Source organism: Cyprinus carpio, chromosome B5, assembly GCF_018340385.1.
Source record: "Cyprinus carpio isolate SPL01 chromosome B5, ASM1834038v1, whole genome shotgun sequence".
NCBI lineage: Eukaryota > Metazoa > Chordata > Actinopteri > Cypriniformes > Cyprinidae > Cyprinus > Cyprinus carpio.
Window position 1 is genome coordinate 7,252,259 of NC_056601.1, and position 25,312 is coordinate 7,277,570.

At 37.4% G+C, this 25,312-nt stretch overlaps 1 protein-coding gene across 1 annotated transcript in view; it reads left to right on the forward strand.

Annotated features, from left to right (window-relative positions):
- The window catches only part of dnah10 (dynein axonemal heavy chain 10), a 31,552-nt gene extending 12,650 nt beyond the window's left edge, over window positions 1–18,902 (forward strand). The window contains exons 30-79 of the mRNA XM_042723986.1: window positions 106–329; window positions 457–726; window positions 821–1,004; window positions 1,091–1,225; window positions 1,427–1,579; window positions 1,686–1,874; window positions 2,785–2,931; window positions 3,043–3,234; window positions 3,315–3,433; window positions 3,564–3,722; window positions 3,830–3,965; window positions 4,051–4,173; window positions 4,331–4,456; window positions 4,542–4,758; window positions 4,923–5,042; window positions 5,723–5,868; window positions 5,972–6,124; window positions 6,212–6,472; window positions 6,693–6,865; window positions 7,373–7,466; window positions 7,658–7,822; window positions 8,060–8,248; window positions 8,354–8,525; window positions 8,665–8,868; window positions 8,965–9,045; window positions 9,158–9,355; window positions 9,634–9,795; window positions 9,875–10,049; window positions 10,219–10,400; window positions 10,520–10,656; window positions 10,761–10,978; window positions 11,125–11,346; window positions 11,432–11,579; window positions 11,667–11,946; window positions 12,207–12,436; window positions 13,082–13,355; window positions 13,585–13,689; window positions 13,772–13,926; window positions 14,015–14,169; window positions 14,895–15,078; window positions 15,282–15,482; window positions 15,558–15,767; window positions 15,874–15,969; window positions 16,299–16,470; window positions 16,551–16,682; window positions 16,848–17,059; window positions 17,182–17,349; window positions 18,145–18,325; window positions 18,421–18,566; window positions 18,668–18,902. Coding sequence (XP_042579920.1) covers window positions 106–329; window positions 457–726; window positions 821–1,004; window positions 1,091–1,225; window positions 1,427–1,579; window positions 1,686–1,874; window positions 2,785–2,931; window positions 3,043–3,234; window positions 3,315–3,433; window positions 3,564–3,722; window positions 3,830–3,965; window positions 4,051–4,173; window positions 4,331–4,456; window positions 4,542–4,758; window positions 4,923–5,042; window positions 5,723–5,868; window positions 5,972–6,124; window positions 6,212–6,472; window positions 6,693–6,865; window positions 7,373–7,466; window positions 7,658–7,822; window positions 8,060–8,248; window positions 8,354–8,525; window positions 8,665–8,868; window positions 8,965–9,045; window positions 9,158–9,355; window positions 9,634–9,795; window positions 9,875–10,049; window positions 10,219–10,400; window positions 10,520–10,656; window positions 10,761–10,978; window positions 11,125–11,346; window positions 11,432–11,579; window positions 11,667–11,946; window positions 12,207–12,436; window positions 13,082–13,355; window positions 13,585–13,689; window positions 13,772–13,926; window positions 14,015–14,169; window positions 14,895–15,078; window positions 15,282–15,482; window positions 15,558–15,767; window positions 15,874–15,969; window positions 16,299–16,470; window positions 16,551–16,682; window positions 16,848–17,059; window positions 17,182–17,349; window positions 18,145–18,325; window positions 18,421–18,566; window positions 18,668–18,814 — 8,622 coding nt within the window. The 3' untranslated portion in view covers window positions 18,815–18,902. The remainder of the gene's footprint in view (window positions 1–105; window positions 330–456; window positions 727–820; window positions 1,005–1,090; window positions 1,226–1,426; window positions 1,580–1,685; window positions 1,875–2,784; window positions 2,932–3,042; window positions 3,235–3,314; window positions 3,434–3,563; window positions 3,723–3,829; window positions 3,966–4,050; window positions 4,174–4,330; window positions 4,457–4,541; window positions 4,759–4,922; window positions 5,043–5,722; window positions 5,869–5,971; window positions 6,125–6,211; window positions 6,473–6,692; window positions 6,866–7,372; window positions 7,467–7,657; window positions 7,823–8,059; window positions 8,249–8,353; window positions 8,526–8,664; window positions 8,869–8,964; window positions 9,046–9,157; window positions 9,356–9,633; window positions 9,796–9,874; window positions 10,050–10,218; window positions 10,401–10,519; window positions 10,657–10,760; window positions 10,979–11,124; window positions 11,347–11,431; window positions 11,580–11,666; window positions 11,947–12,206; window positions 12,437–13,081; window positions 13,356–13,584; window positions 13,690–13,771; window positions 13,927–14,014; window positions 14,170–14,894; window positions 15,079–15,281; window positions 15,483–15,557; window positions 15,768–15,873; window positions 15,970–16,298; window positions 16,471–16,550; window positions 16,683–16,847; window positions 17,060–17,181; window positions 17,350–18,144; window positions 18,326–18,420; window positions 18,567–18,667) is intronic.
- Window positions 18,903–25,312: the final 6,410 nt, after the last annotated feature.

The window sequence follows — 25,312 nt, forward strand, 5'->3', positions numbered from 1 at the left end:
ATTTATATTACAATCATTCAAATTAACTGAATTCTGGTCCAAAATTAACAGCTGCACAACAGACCATAAATGAAACAATCATCTTGTTTTTTTTCTCATCCACAGATGTATGACAACATAGCAGCATTGCGTTTTGATACAGGAATGAATGGAGAGATGGTGGCAAGTGCAATGGTTTCTGCCGAGGGGGAGGTGATGGAGCTCAAACAGCCTGTACCTGCAGAGGGCCGTGTGGAGGACTGGATGACTGGAGTGCTGCTGGAGATGAGGAGAACCAACAGACTCATCACCAAAGAAGCTATTTACTTCTACAACCACCGAAAGACTAGGTGAGGACATGCACTAAACCGTCATGAGTCAGTGCTATCAATCAAAATTTCTGAATGAACTTGCTTGTCTGTCTAATTTAAATAATTTTTGGAAATTTTATAATGTGGCCTTCTACCTGCCCGTCAGGGTGGACTGGATGCTTGACTACCAGGGAATGGTGGTGCTGGCGGCAAACCAGGTGTGGTGGACCTGGGAGGTGGAAGACGTCTTCAAAAGGATGAGTCAAGGAGAAAAGCAGGCATTGAAACAGTATGCAAAGAAAATGCACAAGCAGATCGATGACCTGGTGAGGCGCATCACACAACCCTTAAAGAAGAATGACAGACGGAAAATCAACACTGTGCTCATTATTGATGTCCATGCGAGGGACATTGTGGACACTTTTGTCAGAGACAGGTAATATACAAAGACTGTACAGTCATGTATAAGTCACTTAAAACCTCAAATTGGTTGCACTATCCTTTCTAATGCACACTTTTTCTGTGGGCAGTATCACAGATGCCCGTGAGTTTGAATGGGAGAGTCAGTTGAGATTCTACTGGGTTAAAGAGCCTGATGAGTTATTTGTGCGGCAGTGCAGTGCTCAGTTCTCCTACGGCTATGAGTACATGGGGCTGAACGGCCGGTTGGTCATTACTCCCCTAACTGACCGTATCTATCTCACACTTACTCAGGTACTCTGACAACACAGTTGTCTGGCTCTAAATGGCCTGTTTTGTATGTGCATGTCTTATTAATACATGGTATCATGTATTGTCAGGCCTTGTCTATGTTCCTGGGTGGAGCACCAGCCGGTCCTGCGGGTACGGGGAAAACTGAATCCACTAAAGATCTGGCTAAAGCTTTGGGGCTTTTGTGTGTGGTCACCAACTGTGGAGAGGGCATGGACTACATGGTAAGAGATGTGCTGCTTTGTATTCTTGTGGAAGCAGTGACACATTTTTGTTTCCCAGAATTCTTTGATAAATGGAAAGTTAAAAAGAACAGCATTTATTTGAAATAGAAATCTTTTGTTAAAGTTTAGACGTCTGTAATTTCACTTCCCAGTCATTTAAATGTATGTTATTAAATTAGATTTTGATTTCTTATTCTCTAGGCTGTTGGGAAAATCCTCTCTGGTTTAGCTCAGTGTGGAGCCTGGGGCTGTTTTGATGAGTTCAACCGCATTGACGCCTCAGTGCTGTCAGTCATCTCCTCCCAGATCCAAACCATCCGAAACGCTCTAATGCTGCATCTCAAGAGGTTTCATGTGAGTTTGTTAATGGAATATTTTTCCTGAGCCACTAGTCAAATACTGAAAGATAATTGTTGTAATTATTTCAGGCTCTGAGTGTCTTGTGTTTTTGTGTTGTTAGTTTGAAGGTCAAGAAATCAGTCTGGATAGCCGTATTGGAATCTTCATCACAATGAACCCTGGTTATGCTGGCCGCACAGAACTTCCTGAGTCAGTGAAAGCTTTATTCAGACCAGTGGTAGTCATTGTACCGGACCTGCAGCAGATCTGTGAAATCATGCTCTTCTCTGAAGGCTTCCTCCTGGCTAAGGTGGGGGACTCCTTCTTTGTGAAAATGAGGGCTGGGCTTTCAGTAGATTAAATGAAGTAGAAAATACAGTCATCATTTACTCACCCCACAAGTCACTCCAAACCATAAGTCTTTTGTTCATCTTCCAAACATAAATGAAGTTCTATCATGACAACATGACATAACGCTGCTACACAAATAGCATATAAAGTAACCCGTAGCAGATATATACAGGTGGAGCTGGGGAAGGTGGAGGGTGGAGGAACTCTGAAAGCACACTGCAAAATGCTCAAGTGAATGCTAACCAACCATTTAAATGTAAAGCAGCAAGCTCATTGGCTTATCACTTGGAATATCATCACTTTACATTAAGGACCTATCAGCCTGTGCCATCTAGAGTTTCATGACAGAACTTTGCATATGTTTTTAATGAAACCTAAGAGATTTCGGTGACTCCATTAAAAGTACATGCAACCAACACTTGAATGCTTCAAAAAGGTTTTATTAAAAATATAAAAGTCTTATGGCTTTGGAATGACATAAGGGAGAAGTATGACAGAATTCATGACAGAATTTTTAATTTAGGGTGAACTATCACTTTAAACTATATGTCTTTGTAAAGAAAAAGAAACTAATATGTGTAAGTGTTTTGCTGCCTATTTTGTGTGGAAATACAGTAGTAAAAAGCTGTTAGACATTTATACTAGTCAGTCACAAAAAAAAACTTAATTTAATTTTCTAAGATGGTATCAATAGAATCTCACAAAAGCATTACTAATTAGAATAAATATAAATATATAATAAATTATGGATTTTTTTTTTTAATCAAAAACATGCACATGAACATTGAACAACGGTCCTCAGACCTCAGTGGTTTTAATTGTGTAAACAGGCAAACAGAAAGCTCATTTCATAAATGATTTACTTGCAGGTTTTGGCAAAGAAGATGACAGTGCTGTACAAACTAGCACGGGAGCAGCTGTCTAAACAGTCACACTATGACTTTGGGCTTAGAGCGCTGAAGTCAGTGTTAGTAATGGCAGGGGAGCTAAAGAGAGGTTCACCTGATCTCAGTGAGGTACTGATCTCTCTATCATCCTCTCCTCCTACAGCCCACCTCAGTGAACTAAAGTCACAAATGTACTCCTGTTTTCTTTCTCTCCTTTTCTCCTTTCTTTGCTCCCACTAGGATGTCGTTTTAATGAGGGCTCTTCGAGATATGAACCTGCCTAAGTTTGTATTTGAGGACGTTCCTCTGTTTTTGGGCCTTATCTCAGATCTGTTCCCCGGGCTCGACTGCCCACGTGTGCGTTACCCCAGCTTTAATGACGCTGTAGAGGACACCTTGCAGGAGAATAAATACATTGTGTTGCCCAACCAGGTGATTCGTCCCTTCAAAACTCATTCTCAGTGGATTGTAATGATTAAGTGTACTGATTCATGACTAAATTGTGAATGTAGGTGGACAAAGTGGTGCAAATGTATGAGACCATGATGACCAGACACACAACCATGGTGGTTGGACCAACAGGAGGAGGGAAGTCTGTGGTGATCAACACACTCTGCCAATCACAGACCAGGTCTTTATCTACTTATAAACAATATATATATATTTAGCACATACACAGAATGTCTAGAAATTCTGCTACATGTTCACAAACAAGTTGTTCTTCCAGGCAACTACACATAACTGTTACATTTTATCTGTAGGTTGGGCCTGCTGACCAAAATGTACAGCCTGAACCCAAAAGCGATGAGTGTGATTGAGCTGTATGGAATCCTGGATCCGGTCACCCGAGATTGGACTGATGGGATACTGTCTAACATATTCCGTGACATCAATAAACCCACAGACAAAAAAGAAAGGAGGTGAAAGTCAAGGCTTATAATGAATAATTCATCTACAGTACGTCTATTTTAAATCAAAGACATGTAACTGAATAGAATTCTACCATAACCCTGGCTTGGCTTCCCAGGTATATCCTGTTTGATGGAGATGTGGATGCTCTATGGGTGGAGAACATGAATTCAGTTATGGATGATAACAAGCTTCTCACGCTGGCTAATGGAGAGCGAATTCGCCTACAGAACCACTGTGCTCTGCTCTTTGAGGTATCATGTAAACCCTTCGTATTGTCAAAGTACAAGAACTCAATGTAACTTTTGTAGGCTTGCAAACATATGTGATGTGTTTTAGGTTGGAGATCTGCAGTATGCCTCCCCTGCTACTGTTTCTCGTTGTGGAATGGTGTTTGTGGACCCCAAAAACCTTCGCTATTCTCCCTACTGGGTAAAATGGGTCAACAGCAGAGCCCTCAAAGTAAGACTATTTCTATGCTGCCCTTAACTTAGCCTCAAAATTTCCACTGGCAGTCCTTCAAGCAAGAAGGCTGAGAGCTGTATTTTTTATACATATATATATTAGTGATATTAAAGATTATATTTTCAATGTGCCTTTGCTGTGTCAACACGAACAGGCAGATCTCCGCAGACTGTTTGAAAAGTATGTACCAAGTGCCATTGATATGATAGTGGATGGTATAGTTGATGGTAAACAGACAGAGAAACTGAAGACTGTGATCCCACAGACAGATTTAAACATGGTGAGCGAGTCAGTAGAGACCTGAACAGCACTACAGTGTAAGTGACCTTTATAGCATGTAGCACCATCCTCTTTTTTTCCTTTAGGTGATGCAGTTGACTGTGATGCTGGAGTCTCTACTGGAGAATGAGGACTTCATTTCTGAGGAGCTGGAGTGTTATTTTCTAGAGGCACTCTACTGTTCGCTTGGGGCTTCTCTTCTGGACAAAGGCCGACAGAAGTTTGACGAGTTCATAAAAAAGTTGTCCTCTCTGAATACTGTTCATGATGAGAAGGTGCTTGCTGGCCCTGGACAGATTCCAGGTGAGGTGGCAGCATGCTTGGTAATAGCGCAGCGGTGAATTAAGGAAATATAAATGTTTTTTACCACACCTGAAACTGCATGCATAATTTTATAACATGTTTTAATTATAATGTATTCTTATTGTGTAATTAATTTATTTGTAATCTTTCATTTAATTTTGCAGTTTACTTGCCAACTCTCTATGATTTCCATTTTGATGGAGCCCAAAAGAAGTGGGTTCCCTGGAGCTCCATGGTTTCAAAATACATTCATAACGCTGATATGAAATTCATTGACATCCTTGGTAAAGCAGTTTACTTCTCTTCTCTTCTTCTTTGCGTTTCTGTACCTTTCTCTCTAAACTTTTTCCATTACTGGTGAAAAGATTGGAATTTTTTTGGAAGATTTTTCATGTTTTTAAAATATGTTTTTTTTTTATGCTCACCACCAAAAATACAGTAAAAACAGTAATATTGTGAAATATAATTGCAACTTAAAATAACTGTTCTCTACTTTAATATATTTTAATATGTAATTTATTTCTGTGATGGCAAAATAATATAAGGACAAGGCTGCATCATTTTCAGCAGATATTACTCCAATTCTCAGTGTCATGTGATCCTTCAGAAATCATTCTAATATGCTAATTTGTTGCTTAAGAAACTTTTCTTATTATGATTGACATTGAACAGTTTTTGCTTAATGTGTTTGTTGAAATTTGAACACATTGACAATAAAGACATTTATGATGTCACCAAAAACTTGTGTTTCAAAAAAATAGGCTAGCTAGAACTTTCTATTTATCAAAGAATCGTAGTTTCTATGAAATTTTAAGCAGCAAAAAATTTTCAACAAATGCATTAGAGACTTCTTTTAAAATCATTAAAAACAATCTTAACTATTCCAAACTTTTGAATGGTAGTGTATTTCTTTTAATTCAGTATGCTTCACTGAAGTCTTTCTTCATCCATTACTCTCTATCAGTCCCGACAGTGGACACCACTCGTGCTAATTGGCTGTTGGAACAGATGGTGAAGGTGAAAAGGCCAGTGGTGCTGGTTGGAGAGTCTGGCACCTCTAAAACTGCCACCATCCAGAACTTCCTGAGTAATCTTAATACAGATACAACCGTAAGTCCATTGCCGTGACTATCACACAGGCTTTTTAAAACTATAAATTAATGCACTCTAGTTGACCTTAACACACAGGATAACAAGATGCACCTTTTCACAGATAATGATGATGATCAATTTCTCATCGAGAACAACATCTATGGACCTGCAGAGGACTCTGGAGGCAAGTGTTGAAAAGAGAACCAAGGACACGTATGGTCCTCCAATGGGCAAAAGGCTCCTTGTGTTTATGGATGACCTCAACATGCCAAGGGTAAGAATGCATTTATACCATAGGTCATATCAGAAACTGAACTTTCACCTCACTGCTCATCTTGGATTCACATTTGTTTGATCTCAGGTGGATGAATATGGCACTCAGCAGCCTATAGCTCTTCTAAAGCTGCTGTTGGACAAGGGAGGCATGTATGACAGAGGAAAGGAACTTAACTATAAACTCATAAAGGACTTGGGCTTCATTGCAGCCATGGGAAAGGCTGGGGGCGGTAGGAATGAAGTGGACCCTCGATTCATCTCTCTTTTTAGTGTTTTCAACATCCCCTTCCCTCAGGAAGAGTCCCTGCATCTCATCTACTCTTCTATTCTTAAAGGACACACCAAGGTGTGAGAAATAATTCAGCTCCCAATATCAGAACAAATGGCAATCGCTGTCATAAAGTCATATAAAAGTCTCTATCTGTCTATTTTAGGCCTGTGCCAACACAATCATATCATATGAATATTGCAATTCTTTTTCACTCATATTGTATTGATGATTTGGAACCTTGTTTTAGTAATGAAATGAAAGATTTTAATCAGAATTTTTACTATTGTATTTTTAGTCCTTTGAGGAATGCATTCAAAACATCTGTGACAAGATAACCTTCTGTACTCTGGAGTTGTACAAAACCATAATTAAGGACCTACCGCCAACACCTTCCAAGTTCCACTATATCTTTAACCTGCGAGATCTCTCCAGAGTCTACCATGGCTTGACATTGACCAATCCTGAAAGGTAAAGAGTTTCATCATTCAAATAAATTAGAAAAAAAACTGCGGAAGTTTGTTTTAGTTTTTAAATTCTCAAATAAAATAATAATAATAATAATTGTTGTTGTTGTTACTGTTGTTGTTATTAATCTAATTTAATTAATTTTAATATTATTAATAAATTGAAAAAAATCTAATATAAAATACTAATAAAAACACAATCAAGATGTGAACTGAATTTTTATTTTTTTTTTAAATCTCAATAACTATTTTTTAAGTGTTTAGTTTCTGTAAATATATTATAGTTAATAGATTTATTATAGTTAAAGTTCTGTTAATATTATTTTATGAAGAGTGTTATACTTATATTTGAATGTTATACTCAAATAGGTTGAGAACCACTGCTGTATACCACTCTATACCATTTAATACTCTATACCACTATGCTTCCCTATTCAACATTATGCAGTGTTTTTATGACCAGGTTGTGACGTTTATTTTAATAATAAGCATGTGTTAATTCCCGCACCAGGTTCTGTACAGTCACCCAGTTTGTCCGTGTATGGAGAAATGAATGCTTAAGAGTCTTCCATGATAGACTTATCAATGAAACTGACAAAATTACGGTATGCTTGCTTCCTGTAGCTCATAATAATGTAATAACTTATATAAATACTATATATAATATATCTGTAATATTTATATAAATATTTTTCAATAATTCTATATTTAAAAGTAGCATGTTACAAAAACCTGTAATTGTCTCCATCTTAAACAACACAATTACTGTAACATGCCACGACTTTGCTCTCCATAGGTCCAGGGGCATATAAAGAATCTGATTGAAGAGCACTTCAGATCAGACCTCGATTCAGCCATGAGAGACCCCATTCTGTTTGGAGATTACAGAACGGCTCTCAAGTCTGAGCCAAGAGTTTATGAGGATATACTGGACTATGATGCATCCAAAGCTCTGTTCCAGGTGCATAGATGCCTTTATGTTTTATTTACATTTACATTCATGCACTTGGCAGATGATTTTATCCAAAGAAGCATACATTGCATTCAAGCTATTTATAATTTTTTTCAATTCATGCATTACTTGTAAACACCCTTTTCAAAGCAGAAAGTCATTAGTATATCTGAAAACGAACAAACTTGGTAGTGTGAAGCTTTTATTGTTGGTTATTATAACACTTTTTTTCTCTGACCCCTGTAGGAGATCCTGGAGGAGTATAATGAAAATAAGACCAGGATGAACTTGGTGCTTTTTGATGATGCTCTGGAACACCTGACCATCATTCACCGCATCATCAGAATGGACCGTAGTAATGCATTGCTGGTTGGCGTTGGTGGTTCAGGAAAACAGTCTCTTACAAAGCTTGCTGCCTACACTGCAGGATATGAGGTGATCCATCATCTCAATCTGTTTTATATGTAATGTGTCCTGTATTTTTTCCACTTTTATTTATTTTGTTCTAATTTGATAATTTAGCTATGTGTTTGTTTATAGGTGTTTGAAATTGTGCTTAGTAGAGGATACTCAGAGACTAACTTCCGTGAGGATCTAAAAACTCTGTACCTTAAATTGGGTATAGAGAATAAGAAAATGATCTTCCTGTTTACTGATGCCCATGTGGCTGAGGAAGGTTTTCTGGAGCTCATCAACAACATGCTTACATCAGGTATTTAAAATAACTGACTTAATGAAGTTTAATCAATCTATTTACTTTAAATTCCTTTGGATGCAAACATGAAGAAATGTCACTGTTTTATGGATTGTATTAAAATTAAATGCTAACAGCAATTACTGTGTGTTGTCAGGGATGGTTCCAGCACTGTTCCCTGATGACGAGAAGGAATCAGTTCTGAACCAGCTGCGAGATGAGGCTATGAAAAATGGCTCTGGTCCTTCGAAAGAGAGTGTATGGCAATACTTTGTCAATAAGAGTGCCAACAACTTGCACATAGTGCTGGCCATGTCACCTGTAGGAGACACTCTCAGAACACGTTGTAGGAATTTCCCAGGTGTGTGAACAATGTATCAAAAATTAGGCTTATTGTTACTTTCAGAGTTTTATATGTTCTTTGTTTTTTTTACTTGTGTGTGTTTTTGTGCATCAGGATTGGTTAATAATACAAGCATTGACTGGTTCTCCCCATGGCCCCCTCAGGCTCTACACGCAGTGGCCAAGTCCTTCTTAGGTTTGTCTTGACTAGAGAATTTAATGCAGTTTATAAATATTATCATTATTTTTCACCAGCCGACAACAATGCAGTTCATTTATGCTAGTTTAAGTATCGCGTCTCATTCCAGGTGAGAATCCAATGATCCCAGAGTGTCATTCAGAGGCAGTGATTGCTCACGTGTGCATGGTGCACAGCTCTGTAGGCGAGTATAGTAAACTGTTCCTGCAGACACTCCGTCGCAGCAACTACGTCACCCCAAAAAACTACCTGGACTTCATTAGCACCTACTCCAACCTGCTGGAGGATAAAGATAAATACATACTGGGTAAGAGCAAATTTCTCTTTACCTGTTTGGGAACATTCGACTGTGATTTTGAAATATCATACTGCATCTGTATCAGTGTTGTTATTGTTAATTAAAACTAAAATAAAATAAAACATAAATATTAGAAATGTTGCTATGGCAACTCCCTGGAATGTTGAAACTAATAAAAATGACTGAAATTAAAACAAAAACAGTAAATATAAAAATATAATATAATTCAAAAAATGTATAATAGTATAGAAATACTAAAATAACACTAATCTGTATGCACTATCCAGCACAATATAAACGTCTAGAAGGAGGTTTGGATAAGCTGAAGGAGGCAAGCGGGCAGCTAGCAGAGCTCAACACCAAGCTAGCTGAGCAGAAAGTAGTGCTGGCAGAGAAGACTTCAGCCTGTGAGATCCTTCTAGAAGAGATCTGCTCTAATACTGCTGTTGGTTAGTATAACATCACATACAAGCACTATGGGTAATTTATATCAAGTCAAAAATAGATTGTAAACTCTGTCTCTTTCAGCGGAGGAGAAGAAAGCCTTGGCAGAGGAGAAGGCTAAAGAGATAGAGGAACAGAATAAGGTGATAGTGGTGGAGAAGAAGGATGCTGAGAGCTCTCTAGCTGAGGCTCTTCCTGCTTTAGAAGCCGCTCGCCTCGCCCTGCAAGACCTGGACAAATCTGATGTCACAGAAATCAGGTGGTCACTGTGCTTCTGGACTCTTAACACTAAATTAAAACACACCATTCTTATAATCTTGTAAATCATATGTAGGACTCTTGTCCAAAGTGTTTTTCTGGTCTACATGATTTACATGTATAGTGCTATGCTCATCCTCTCCTCCACCCTCTTTTTTGTGGTATTGTAGATCATTTGCCAAGCCACCCAAACAGGTGCAGGTTGTGTGCGAGTGCATCCTGGTGATACGTGGCTATAAAGAAATCAACTGGAAGACAGCCAAGGGCATGATTTCAGAGGCCAACTTCCTGCGTTCGCTTATGGAAATGGACTGTGACTCAATCACTGGCAGTCAAGTCAAGACTGTCAAAGGTAAACCACCCTCGATGTATTCATCTTCTCTGTGAAGCCAATGCCATGAGGAGGTGTTTAACGTAACCCACCCATGAAAATTCTGATGATATATTACCTTCTCCTTGCCATATAACCAGCCTATCTAAGGAACCTCAACACCAGTTTGGAGGAGATGCAAGCCATCAGTAAAGCCGGTTCTGGCATGCTAAGATTTGTAGTGGCAGTCATGGGTTACTGTGATGTGGCCAGAGACATCAAACCTAAGAGAGAGAAGGTCTGATATGCTTATATAACTGAGACTATAAATGCATTAATTCAGTTGCGTAAAGTTTATTACATCTCATTTATCTGAAATTAAATCACAAAATACATTTAAAGGTAGCTCGTCTGGAGAGGAATTTCTTCCAGAGCAAACGTGAACTGGAGCGAATCCAGAATGAGCTCAGTGCAATCCAGAAAGAGCTTGGAACTCTTGGAGAAAAATATGAGGCTGCCATGACAGAAAAGCAACTTCTTCAGGAGGAGGCCGAGGTCATGGAGAGAAGACTCATTGCGGCTGACAAACTCATCTCAGGCCTGGGATCAGAGAATAAGCGGTCAGCCTACTCATTAAAATCCTAAAAACCTGAATGCAAATGACTCATAGAAGAACCGATTCCTGACATCAAGGCTTAAATTATTCTCTCCAAGCTAAATGAGATTTTAGTCATTAGTCATGTGCTGTATGTCTATCTGCATGTAGCTGGACGGAGGACCTGGAGGAGCTGCAGCAGAGGCGAGTGCGTCTTCTAGGAGACTGTCTGGTCTGCGCTGCTTTCCTCAGCTATGAGGGAGCATTTAGCTGGGACTTTCGCAATGAAATGGTGTATGAGGTGTGGCAGGCAGATGTCCTGGAGAGAGGCATTCCTCTGAGCCAGCCTTTCCGAATAGAAAACCTGCTCACTGATGAGGTGGAGATCAGCAGGTGAGTCACCAAGTGATGTGTAGAAGAATGGATATCAATTGTGTATTTGCTGGTGATGACGGAAAATCTGTGTGCATTCTCTTAGATGGGGATCTGAAGGTCTTCCTCCAGATGAACTTTCAGTGCAGAATGGCATCCTGACCACCAGATCCAGCCGCTTCCCCTTGTGTATTGACCCCCAACAGCAAGCCCTCAACTGGATCAAAAAGAAGGAAGAGAAGACCAGTCTGAAGGTTTACCGTCATTATATCACTTAAGGCTGCTTTGTTTATCTGTAATCAATCTTGGTTTATTTTTATAATCAACATTCTGATTTGCAGATCTCATCATTCAATGACCCAGACTTCTTAAAGGGGCTGGAGTTAGCCATTAAGTATGGTTTCCCCTTCCTTTTCCAAGATGTGGATGAATATATTGATCCAGTTATTGACAACGTTCTTGAGAAGAATGTAAAAGGGCCAGAGGGACGTCAGGTTGTCGTACTTGGTGATAAGGAAGTTGACTATGATCCCAACTTTAAACTTTACCTCAATACCAAACTTGCAAACCCCAAGTTCTCTCCTGCAGTATTTGGGAAGGCCATGGTAATCAATTACACAGGTGAGAGCAAACTTTTTAGCAAACCAGTTGACACCAGGTCTCCATGCAGATGGAAGTATGCAACACTCACACAATTTATCACAAATGTATTCAAACTGAGTCCAGTGCCAATTTTTGATCATTATTTTAATTAAAGTTTTAAAAAATCACCTAGTTTTTAGGAGTCGATATGCATTTTTTTCTGACTTAGAAGTGAATATGCGTTTAGTCTGGAACTTTACAGCTTTTCATTTAATCTTTCTGTTAAAACTGTTTTTCAGTAACCCTAAAGGGCTTGGAAGACCAGCTGCTGAGTGTTATTGTGGGATTTGAGCAGAAGGACAAGGAGGAGCAGAGAGAACGGCTTATTCAAGAGACTAGTGAGAACAAACGTTTGCTGAAAGACCTTGAGGACTCGCTGTTGAGAGAGCTGGCCACCTCCACAGGAAACATGCTTGATAATGTAGAGCTCATACAGACTCTGGAAGAAACCAAAACCAAAGCCACTGAGGTTAGTTAATTGCACACTACACACATGCATAATGGCCTATTAATTATTTCATAAATGTTTATCACAGAGACTAGTACACTGCCGTTCAAAAATGTGGATTGGTTAGACTTTTTAATGTTTTCGAAAGAAGACTGCATTTATTTGATCAAACATACGCGGCAAAATGACAAAAAAAAAAAACTTTACATCTATTTGACAGATGTTTCTATTTTAATATATTTTAAAATCTTATTTATTCCTGTGATGGCAAAGTTGAATTCTCAGCAGACATTGCTCCAGTCTTCAGTGTCACACAATCTTTCAGAAATGATTCCAATATGTTGATTTAGTGCTCATGAAACATTTCTTATTATCAGTGTTGAAAACAGTTGCACTGCTTAATATTTTTTTCAGGATTATTTGATGAATAGAAATTTCAAAAGAACAGAATTTATTTGAAATCAGATTTTTTGGTACCCATATAAAAGTCGTTAGTGTGACTTTTTATAAATTTGATGCATCCTTGCTTAATGAAAGTATTAATTTCTTTTTTATTTTGAATTGTACCATCTCCAAACTTTTGAATAGACGTGTACATATGGATTAATAAAATTAAACAGGATATGTGCAGTTTACAATTTAACAATCATTATTTGACTCCAAAAGGTGTTCGAAAAACTGAAGCTGGCAGAAAAGACAGCCAATGATATTGAGACACTGAGAGACGGCTACCGTCCGGCTGCCAAGCGAGGAGCTGTCTTGTTCTTTGTGCTGGCTGAGATGGCTCTGGTCAACACCATGTACCAGTATTCACTTGCTTCCTTCTTAGAGGTGTTTGACCTCTCACTGTACAAGTCTATGCCCAACGCAATCCTGCCCACTAGACTGAAGAACATCATGGATACACTTACACAGAATGTCTATAACTATGGCTGTACTGGTGAGCCTGTTAAACTCTTAAAGGCTAATGGATTCTGATCACAAATTGAAATTTAAAGAAACTTTTTTGTTATATACTGTAATTAACTGCTCAAGAGCATCTCATCTGATTAAGACCTTTTATAGTCCATGAACATTAGCAGCTAGTGATGACAGGAAAAAGTTGACATGGAATCACTGTTATTTCTTCAATGGATTTAAACCAAATTTATTTTTGCACTGTTGTTTAGGTCTGTTTGAAAGACACAAACTCCTCTTCTCCTTCAACATGACCATTAAGATTGAGCAGGGTGAGGGCCGAGCACCCCAGGATGAACTAGAGTTCTTCCTTAAAGGTAGAAGCTTCAGGAATACTTCTCTCCCTCTTTTGCAATATAAAAAAAAAAACAAAAAAAACCATCTTCCTTCCCTCTCCAGGTAATCTCTCTTTGGAAAAAAGCAAGCGTAAGAAGCTGTGCAACTGGCTGCCTGATCAAGGCTGGGAGGATATAGTGCGCCTTATGGAACTTTTTCCTAATGAATTTGGTACTTTAGCAGATGATATAGAAAAGAATCCTGAGGAATGGAAGAAAGTGAGTGGCAGAAATCATCAAACACACCTGATGAACCCACAGTGAGATATGGATTCCGACCCATAATGTCTTTCTGTTTCTGCTGCAGTGGTATGATTTGGATGCTCCAGAGCAGGCTTCTTTCCCCATGAAGTACAAGGACAACCTCACTCCCTTCCAGAAGCTTCTGCTGATGCGCTGCTTCAGGCTGGACCGAGTCTATCGTGCTGTCAGTGATTACGTCACGCTTACTATGGGAGAGAAGTAAGAGGAAACAGAAATTCACTTATGCATCAGCATCTTAAAAAACCTCTTAAGACCTTTTAAGATTATATTTGTTATATTTGGAAAATATACATTACTCTTCAGCTCTTGGTCTGTGAACTGTAGTTTGGATATATTTGTTTGTTATTTGTCTATTTTTAATCTAACTTTGTAAAGCAACCTTGGGTTTTTGGAAAGGCGCTATAAAAATAAAACTTTAGTTAGCACTTTGGAGGGAAAAGGAAGACTAAAGGGTGGAATGCACTGCACAACTTTTAAACTTTTTGCTGACTTGTAAAATTGTTAAAGAGAAAAACTGGGCATCATACTAATTTGTGTAAAAAACATGTGCCTGGTTGCTAGTAAATGCATGACAAATGAAAACAATGTGTTCTAAATATGACTCAGAATATCAAACTTTTTTTATATCCTTTGACTGGTCTGAACTAAGCTAAAAAAAAATAATCTTAGTTTGTGCATCATACACTACACGATTTTCTGTAAAATCTGTCAACTCCCACTTCCCAAAATCTGCAGACTCGCTCTGCCTTACAGAGTGCAAATTGTAACAAAAACAAAAGTCATGGGCAAAAGTCATGCAGTACATTCCAGCCTTAATGTTCATATTACAAACATCCAAGATTTTAATGAACGACGTTCAAATGTCATTTATTAGTAGAATATGTGCTAACTTTCTCTTGTCACTTCTTTACTGTGTCACTCAGATACGTGCAGCCCCCTGTGATCAGTTTTGAAGCCATCTTTGACCAGAGCTCCCCAAACTCTCCCATTGTGTTTATTCTGAGTCCAGGCTCAGAACCAGCCAGTGATCTGATGAAGTTAGCCAAACGCTCCGGCTTTGGGGCCAACAGACTCAAATTTCTTGCCATGGGGCAGGGACAGGAGAAGGTAAATGTGAACTCCCACAAATATAGATCTATATGCTACAGGTCTGTATGTTATAGTTATGATATCTGACATTAGCACAGTCCACTGCAGTTGTGCATTGCATCTTCACCACCAGTAATATGATAACATATTTGGGAAATCTTCCCCCTGGACTCCACAAGACAATCTGTAAAAAGGTACAAATATGACATTTTTTGTTTCAGGTTGCATTGCAACTGTTGGAAACCGCAGTGGCACGAGGTCAGTGGCTGATGCTGCAAAACTGTCACCTGTTAGTGAAATGGCTGAAGGATCTAGAGAAAGCACTGGAAAGAATCACTAAACCCCACCCAGACTTCCGCCTATGGCTCACCACAGAGCCCATTAAAGACTTTCCCATCGGCATCCTGCAGAAATCCCTCAAGGTCAGGACACATTTAATGTGTGAACATTTAATGTGTGAATATCCATTTCCACGTTAACTCATTTGTCACCTTCAGGTTGTGACAGAACCTCCAAATGGACTGAAGCTGAACATGAGGGCAACGTATTTTAAGATCCCTAATGATAAGGTGATGAACTGTCCTCACCCAGCCTTTCGCAGTCTGGTTTATGTGCTGGCCTTCTTCCATGCTGTGGTTCAGGAAAGACGCAAGTATGGCAAGATCGGCTGGAATGTGCCTTATGATTTCAACGAGTCTGACTTCCTGGTAAGTCTCCTCTAACCCAAAGGTCCTTGAAATGTTCAGGTAGTTTAAGGTTAGTTAGTAGAAACGTTTTATTGTTTTTTAATTTTGTTGTTTCATTGCCTCTCAGGTGTGTATGGAAATTTTGGACACCTACCTGACCAAAGCTCACACTCAAGGAGATGCCATGATACCATGGGGAAGTCTCAAATACCTAATTGGAGAGGTACAAATCACATTTAAGTTAATTGTGTCATTTTATAAGCAGAAAAAGCAAGAAAAATTGATAAAGAAAAAGAAGGGAAAAAATTATTATGATAAAGAAAAAAAAAACATTTATATTGCTACAAAAGATTTGATTCCAAATAAATGCTGTTCTTTAGAATTTTCTATTGATCAAAGAATCCTAAAAAAATGATCATGGTTTCCACAAAAATAATGAAAAAATAAAATAAACATTTTTTCTGCCATCCCAGGAATAAATAACATTTTAAAATCTATTAATATAGGAACATTTGTCAAATATAGTAAAGTATTTTGTCTCGTTTGTCTCAGGTGATGTATGGTGGCAGGGCTATTGATAGCTTTGATCGTAGGATCCTCACAGTTTACATGGATGAGTATCTGGGTGACTTCATCTTCGACACCTTCCAGCCCTTCCACTTTTTTCACAATAAAGATGTGGACTACAAGATCCCACCAGATGGACCCAAGCAGGTTTATGTTGGTATGTTGCTTCCTACAATCTAGCTTCAGAAAGACTCTGGTTTGAATTTGACAGACACTCAAACTCTCCACATTTTGCAGATGAGATAGAGTCGCTGCCTCTTGCTAACACAGCAGAGGTGTTTGGTTTGCACCCTAATGCTGAGATCGGATACTACACACAGGCTGCCCGAGACATTTGGACTCATCTTATTGAGCTACAACCACAGACAGGTACCTGGTTTATATTGCTTTACAATACTGAAATATGATTACTATGATCATTGTGCCTACATATAAACAATATACAAATTTAAATATACATACAAATAATATATTTGACATATCAGTTGTTTTCAAAATGCTATACATATATTTACTGCCATGTAAAATCTTCAGGTGACTCTGGCGGTGGCATTAGCAGAGATGAGTACATTAGCCAGGTGGCACGGGACATTCAGAGCAAACTACCTGAAGTGTTTGACCTGGACGTGATTCGCAAGAAGTTGGGGCTGGAGATCTCTCCAACGTCTGTAGTGCTGCTACAAGAGCTGGAACGCTTTAACAAACTCACTCTCAGGATGATCCGTTCTCTGGCTGAGCTCCAGCGAGTGAGTGACATAAACAAAAAAAATCAAAAACCGTTCCAGCTTAAAATTAATACAACTGTTTATGGTGCATTAAAATTGGTAGGTTTTACAGCAGACCATGTTTGTGTGTTTTCTGTCTAAAGGCCCTGGCTGGTGAGGTTGGAATGAGCAGCGAGTTGGATGAGGTTGCGAGAGCTCTGTTTAATGGGCAGATTCCTGTTATCTGGAGGAAACTGGCACCAGATACTCTAAAGTCTCTGGGAAACTGGATGATCCACTTCAAGAGGCGACACGAACAGTACAGCTCATGGGTGAGAATCAAATATCACACCATATAAGACACTATTTTTTTTAAATACTGGCACCCTCTTAGTTTTTAAAATAATAGGACAGTAAGTAACAAAAAGCTACATTTTAACAAAATAATTTTGTTAAAGTGGATAAGCAAGCATAGGATGGAGGAGTCTATAATAGTGACAGACCAATGAATTGCCTGATTATTTGAAATAAGTTTGGTAAGGCTTTTTTGAATATGGAGAATAAGTGTCTTATTCTCACCAATGCTTTTATTTGATGAAAAATACAGTAAAACAGTGAAATATTATAGCAATTTAAAATAACTTGTCTGTCATGTTAAAATGTCATTTATTTCTCTGTTGGCAAAGCTGAATTTTTTGCATTACTCCAGTCTTCAGTGTCACATGATCCTTCAGAAATCATTCTAATATGCTGATTTGGTGGTTATGAAACATTTCTTAATATTATCAGTATTATATTATTATTATTATTATTTTCTCAGATTATTTGATACAAATCAAAAGAACATAATTTATTTGAAATAAATGTTTTGGTAACAATTTAAAAATCACTTTCTGATTTTAAATTTCAAAACCTTACTGACCCCAATCTTTTGAACAGTAGTCGAGCTATGCACTTGGATGAACAACAGAGATGTTACTGCCCCCTATTGTTTGTTAAAAAATTTTTAGGTCAGGTCCTGTAAATTAACTTTTAATAGAGTTTATCAAATGGGCTACTAACTAACTGAACTAAATACATACATACATAAATAAATGTTTTTCTCATATTGTTTTTCATCTATGTAGGTGGATGAGGGAGAGCCCTGTGTGATGTGGCTGTCAGGCTTGCATATCCCAGAATCATACCTGACAGCACTGGTCCAGGCCACCTGCAGGAAGAACGGCTGGCCTCTGGATCACTCCACTCTTTACACACAGGTTACACACTACAGGAGTGAGGATGAGATCAAAGAGAGACCAGGACAGGGTGAGAGCGCACAATACCCTGCACATAAAAACTGAACATGAGGACACTGAGACTCAAGCACAGGTTAAAAACCCGTTCTTTCTTTTCTCTGTTAGGATGTTTTGTATCAGGCCTGTATCTGGAGGGGGCAGACTGGGACATTGAAAAAAGCTGTCTGGTGCGCAGCAAACCCAGAGTTTTAGTGTCTCAACTACCCATTCTCAAAATCATTCCCATTGAAGCACACCGCCTCAAACTCCAGGCAAGATGCTTCATATTTTTTTTTTATCATGATGTCTTGAAAGATCTGCCTGGAAATACTTGTAATCTGTAAGCAATGTGTAATTTTGGTTTACTTTATAGAACACCCTGAGGACTCCAGTGTACACCACCTCTATGAGGAGGAATGCTATGGGTGTTGGACTGGTGTTTGAGGCTGATCTTTTCACCACTAAGCACATTTCTCACTGGGTACTGCAGGGAGTATGTCTATGCCTAAATGCTGACTGATAGTCTAACTGTGATAATATGAAATTATTTATGAGAGGTTTTGAAACTTTAATAACTTTAAAATGATTAATAAAGTAATAAAATAATAGAATATTTTGATTGTGACCAATTATTTTATTACAATTTCATAAGTCCTGTGCTGTTGAGGTGTTTTGTTATATCACTAGGTGGCAGCACACTAATTATTGCTGCCAGGACCTGTTGCATTCAGTTTTATCTACTTGATTTCATGTAAAATGTAAAATAGGAATCACTTTTTTATCTAATGACACTTCCTATGATTTGTTCTCAAAATCTCTAAATGTTAGATTAATTTGGTCAAAGCCATAAAGGAAAATCACAATTTATTTATAAAACCTGCCAAAAAAATAATTATTGGCATCCCAATCTGTTTTCCAGACTCTCTTTATGTAGATACTTTGAACCAGTGTTGTTATTTTTAACTAAAACTAAAATAAAAAAAATATATTTTTGTTAATTGAAACAAGATGAATAAAATAAAATATAAATATTAGATGAACAACACATTATTCAAAAACCTAAACTTATTTCAGCTCATTTCTAATTTTCTTACAAGTTGAAGCACTATAAATACTAAAATTAAAATAAATATGAAGCTAAATAGAAATACATATATATATATATATATATATATATATATATATATATATATATATATATATATATATATATATATATATATTATTATTATTATTATATAAATAAACAATAAACTAATAAAAAATGGCAAAGCAATTAGTTAATTACTAAATTACGAAAACTTAAAAAATTATAATGGAAACTACAAATATTCCAAAATTAAAAACCAATTAAATATATTAATGAATAAATATTGCTAAAATAACACTGCTGTGAACTTACTGGAAATGCTCACTAATGCAGAACGTTTTGTGCTGGTAGTTCATTAGAGCATATCCCATCCTCCTCTAGCTTATGGATAAGTATTTAAATAAGTTAAATCATCTGAATGCTTTAAAAATAATTATTTCTTCATGTTCCTTGTTGTGCAGAATGCCTCCTCAGCTTCCACTGGGGGGCGCTCTGGCCACAAATACCTCATCAATGTGAGTGCCAACAAACACTCCCTTAAGATTACATAGCTCCAGGTCAAACTATATAAATGAAATAGTTCAATTCAAGATGCGTCGGATGTTTTAATTAAGTAAAAGTATTTCAGTTTTACAGTTCAAAAATGATAAAGAAGGAATCTATCTTCAGACCGCATGTCTCATATGCACCTCTCAAAATCACATGACCAAATCAATACTAGATTAGGAACACTGACAATCATTTAAATTCTATACTTATCATTAACAAAAGTGACCTCGCATTTATTGGAGCAAGATGGTGTAGTTTCAGCATCAAAGAGCAGGGGCTAATTGGGTCATGCTGACCATCCAAACCTTATCTTCATGGTCTCAATCCCCTCTTATTATCATATATGTATGATACTGAGAGCATAAACTCTCTAAGCTGCCTTATCTAGCCATACTGCTGTATCTAGTGACCACATCAGACAGCATGAGACCTTCAGCAATGTGGCTTGCTGTATTCCATCAAACTGCGATAGCTTGCGCCACAAGCATTAAACTTTCATAGAAACTATTCACAGGAGTCTTTTGGGGGCAGATGAACTCTTCCCCTCTTCTGTTTGTGTTATTAGTTGGTACACGTGATGAAATCTCAGAAGATCAACTGAGTAACATAAAATAAAAATGAAATAAAAGGGTTATTTGAAAGTTTGGCCGTCCGATCAAATGATGAGTCAAGATAGAGATGTGAAACCTCTTGGCTGATTTTTTTATGATTCATCACTCACACGAGACATGAAAGGTCAAGTGCATTGCATTATGGGATACACAGTACTTCACACCAAAAGCTCTGTTGTATGCTGCTCATTTTGGTGCATGTGCACAGTATACTGTACATACTATATACTGCAGCAAAAGTACTGTAGTATCCCAGCTAACAGGGAACGTTCTTAGTACTTTGGCTTACATTCTTGACTGTTTTTACCGGGGCATGAGTCCCAGTCATATGGCATTGTGTAAATTATTACTGATAAATCCTTGTGTCAATAGAGATTATTGATATTGAACATAATATTGATATTGAACATAATAATGGCCTGAGGATCATTTTCACGGACAATATTTTAGTAGTCATTTTGTTTTCTGTCAGCTGTTAAGAATGTCAGATTCATGTGTGACTCACACTTTCGATCTAATCAGCCAAACAGGCTTGCAAAATGGTTCAAATTTTTCACAATTCATGATGAATCAGTTGACCTCCGAACTAATTTGTTTGCAGCGGTTACTCACATCAATATAGTAACGGGATGATTTATATTACAAATAAAAAAGAGTAGCTGATGACATTCTGCATATTTACCTACAATATATTCTAAGAAACTAAATGGAAATGTGTTCTATTGTTTGTCAGGGATTGAACAGATCTTGTGTGATGCAGGAATATGCAATTTTATATAACATATTTTAGTTGGTCTTAGTTTCAGGATGTTTAGAGAACATTCAAATCAAATGTTTCTCTAATGTTTGCTAAATAATATTATGGAATGTTTCCTTAATATTCGCAAAACCAAGAAAAAAACACTTGTTTAAAACATGCAGAGAAGATTTAGAAATAACATTTTCAACTATTAATGGGTACATTACCAAAACATTCTGGAAACATATTTTTGTTAACTGAATTGTTAGTATGACATCGTGAACATATCTAATCGGATATGGTTACATGTGGGAAAGTGCTATACTAATATTTTAAGATCAGTAATATTGCTAATAACAATACTAAGTGAGAATTTTGAAGGTCTGTGCTCAAAGCCTGCTTTTATGGCTCTTTGGCTGTGCATCTAAGAAAAGATGGTCTAGTTTCTAAATCTTCAAACAGCAGGAGCAGATACCAGACTTGTAAGCTGTTCTGCAAAGTCCCCTTCCAGTTGAAAATCCCTGTTCCAGCACATAAAATGATCAAAAATACTGTAAAACAGTCAAATTACTCCAGCCTTGAGTGTCACATGATCCATCAAAAATCATTCTAATATGTTGATTTGGTGCGCAACAACCATGTCTTGCTTTTATCAGTGTTGAAAACAGTTGTGCTGAATATTTTTGTGCAAATAATATTTATGAAATGAAAATATTTTGTAGCTTTTAAATGTCTTTAATGTCATTTTTGATGAATAAAGTTTAGAGAAATACTGATAGCTGAATATGGAATTAATAATGGAGGGTTATGCAAGGCCTTACTTTCAAGCTCTGAGTTGTTTGGGTCACATTGACCTGTGATATTTATACATATCTATGTTGGTTATAGGTGTACAATTTTTTTTTTACATTAATTAATGATAATTAAAATTCAGGATTGCTTGGCTTCAAAACAAGCTTTATAAATCAAGTGGTATAAATAAATCCTGGCTGTAAGCATATCATTTTTGTTTCTGCATAATCACCACTCAGACATGCTCCCCTGAGGGCACAATATGATTAAGGATTTGCATGGAATTATAAATGAGACAGGTGGATATGTGCTCTTTTTTGACTTCTGGTCCTCTAGGTCTGAAGATTGAGATTGGTATGATTTATGCATCTTAAAAGACAGCCACTACCGTGAGTATAAAGGTCACAATTGGCAGACTGGAGTTTGGCAAATTTGATTAGATTGCTGTGAGTGTCCTTTCATCTTCTCATCATTGCTTCTGGTTTTCTTGGCTTTCCGTATAAATGGACTTTCTGTGCTGATAAGGAAACTGGCTACCTGTCTGGAAAGACTTTGTTTGATGTGTGATACTACAACCAACATCATGACGATTGACAAATCCTGCAAAATCAACAGAACCAGGAAGAGTTCATGTCTCAAAAAAGAGTTTAACGATTTTCCTCTTAACTGAGACCCCCAAATCAATTCTGATTTGAGTCCTCAATTCAACTATTTATATATTTCAGGTACCATGTTCATTTTTTTTTCAGTGAATGGAATTATTTATACTTTTCAGACTAATTTCAATCAGTAACTCATCTTTGTGAACTTAATGTAAAGAACCGACTCGGAGAACTGGCTTTAAGGTGACCAGATTTCTAAAATGAAGTCTTGTACCAATCCCCCAAAACTTTGTATGTGAGGTACAATCAGTTTTAGTAACATACAAATTCTTACCCTTCTTCAGAGCCCACGGCAAAGGCCTAATTCTCTTATTATCTTTCTCACAGGTGGTGACCTGTCCCAATGCTTCTTTCAATGACCTGACCAAAATAGTGTCCAGAATTAGAGCCAGTGAAGCAGGCTGTCATGGAAGGTGAGGAATGAGCACCGTATTTAGCATACACCAATATTCACATACTGCATTTATTCCTGCTCTTCATTCTGAGCTTGTTGTCTGCAAATGTCTATTTATTTAACCATATACTGGTTCGTGTAGTTTTTCCCTTTGTCACTGCATTCTGTTGTAATCAAAAAATTGTAATCAAACTCTGAAAGGTCAAAATAGAATGTAAACCTTTGTGACATTTTGGCTGTGTATAATCTTTTAAATGAAAAACACTTTATGAAAATTATAGATGCACTGCTTTTTGAAATCTTTGTTCTTGTTCCTCTTGTAAAATCAGGCATAGAATTACAGTACAAGAATCTAAGTGCTTATACATGAGATTATTGCATAATACCATTAAGAAAATGTGCTCTGGCTCAATCAGCCTCTCTTCTTTCAGAAGTGAGGAATATGTGGAATGAAATGCACTTCAAACTGTGTTTATACAATGCAGTAAAGCATAATGGAAACATTAGAAGTTTCATGTAAATTAAATATGCCAGAGCATCAGAGATAGCATGTGAATATAAAAGACCTCAATATGGCTAATTAAGGGGAATGAAAAAAATGATCTGAAATGTCTGCCTGATAATTATAAAGAGCAATATGAACAGATAAGGATAGTATACACAAAATGATGAGGCTTTAGTTTTCTTTACTCAAAATTCAGCACCACAGAAAGTCCAGTCAGACTGAGTTGATTTTCAGGACCTTGGACAAGACTACAATGTGGAAAATGTGTGCTTTCAATGTATTTTGCAGTGTTCATTTAAAAAAAAAAAAAAATTGGTGGGGGGACGAATTGTGATAATGTTGATATAAGGGAAACTTGACCTTTTAATATATGATTTTATATAATATATGATTATTACTATTTAGTTCTGTTTTCATGAGGACTTCAATAATCATTGCAGTAGTAATTTTACTCTTTTGGTGTGTGTGTGTGTTCCAGACAGAGCAGCAGCTGGAGAATTACGTGGAGAAAATGGATATCAAGATCACAAAGACAGAAAATCCAAAATGCTTACCTCAGAATGTGAGACCATCTGCACTAAAATAAAACAGTAAGACTCAGTTATAACCACAACACTTCTTGAGACATTTTATAATGACTGTCATTTTTCTTTCTTTCTTTCTTTCTTTCTTTTCACTAACATAATCTTGAGTTTTGCAATCAATCAATGTTTGAATGACTTTTGACTCACTAAAGACAGTCTTTTCGGAAGTTTGTCTGGAAGACATGCAAAGTGATATAAGCATATATAACCACAAATTAGGGAAACAGTTGTATCTGAATCCCCACTGAGGTAGATACAGTGATTATTAAATGTTTAATGTGTCTATTTGGCATGAGTGACTGGTTCTTTATTGGCCTGATGTCACTTCCTCAAAAATCATGCCTCACATCACTTTGAAATTTGCCCCATGGCACAGTCTTCAGTTTTGATTGACTTATGAGCTGATTAGTATTGAGGCGCCTCTCCTTCCTTTGTCCCTTTCACCTCCAGCTATCTTCAAGATTAACTACCTTCTGGCAACATATTCAAAGTCACAGCCCAGAGCTCCACTTAAAGTCATAATCTAATCAGATACGGGACCCTGGCTAGCTCACAAAAGCCTTTTAACAGATAGAATTACAGTTCAGCAGTTATGCTGCAGTGAGGAGAGAAGTTATGGGCCTAGTTGGTATAATGGGACAGTTTAAATAATGCCTCTAAAGACATCATTTGGTGTAGTTTATAGCCCTTTACGATGGCTTTCAAACCTTGCAAGATGACGAAACTAAAGCTGGATAAGGTCTCAGAAATCTGTGTTTGGATTGGAAGGTTGAAGGTTTAGAAAGAGTAGATGGAGTTGGCACAGAACAGCCCAACTGTAGCCAATGAGACGAGAGGCTGGAGAATCTTTACTGCGAGCTGTCTGGCACAAAAAGTGTAGAGATTTGAAAGGCAAATAAATCTGTTGCACACATCAGATTGGTTGGTAGAGATTTGTGGCTCACATCCTCAAACCAAAGACTATTTTTGAAGAGCTGTAGAGAACACGATATCCCATATATAAAAATACAGTGGAACCCACTGTTCTCTTCTCAGCCTCTCACACCGATCACAGCTATTTTAATACAACGTGCTAAGCTAAAACAAATTTGG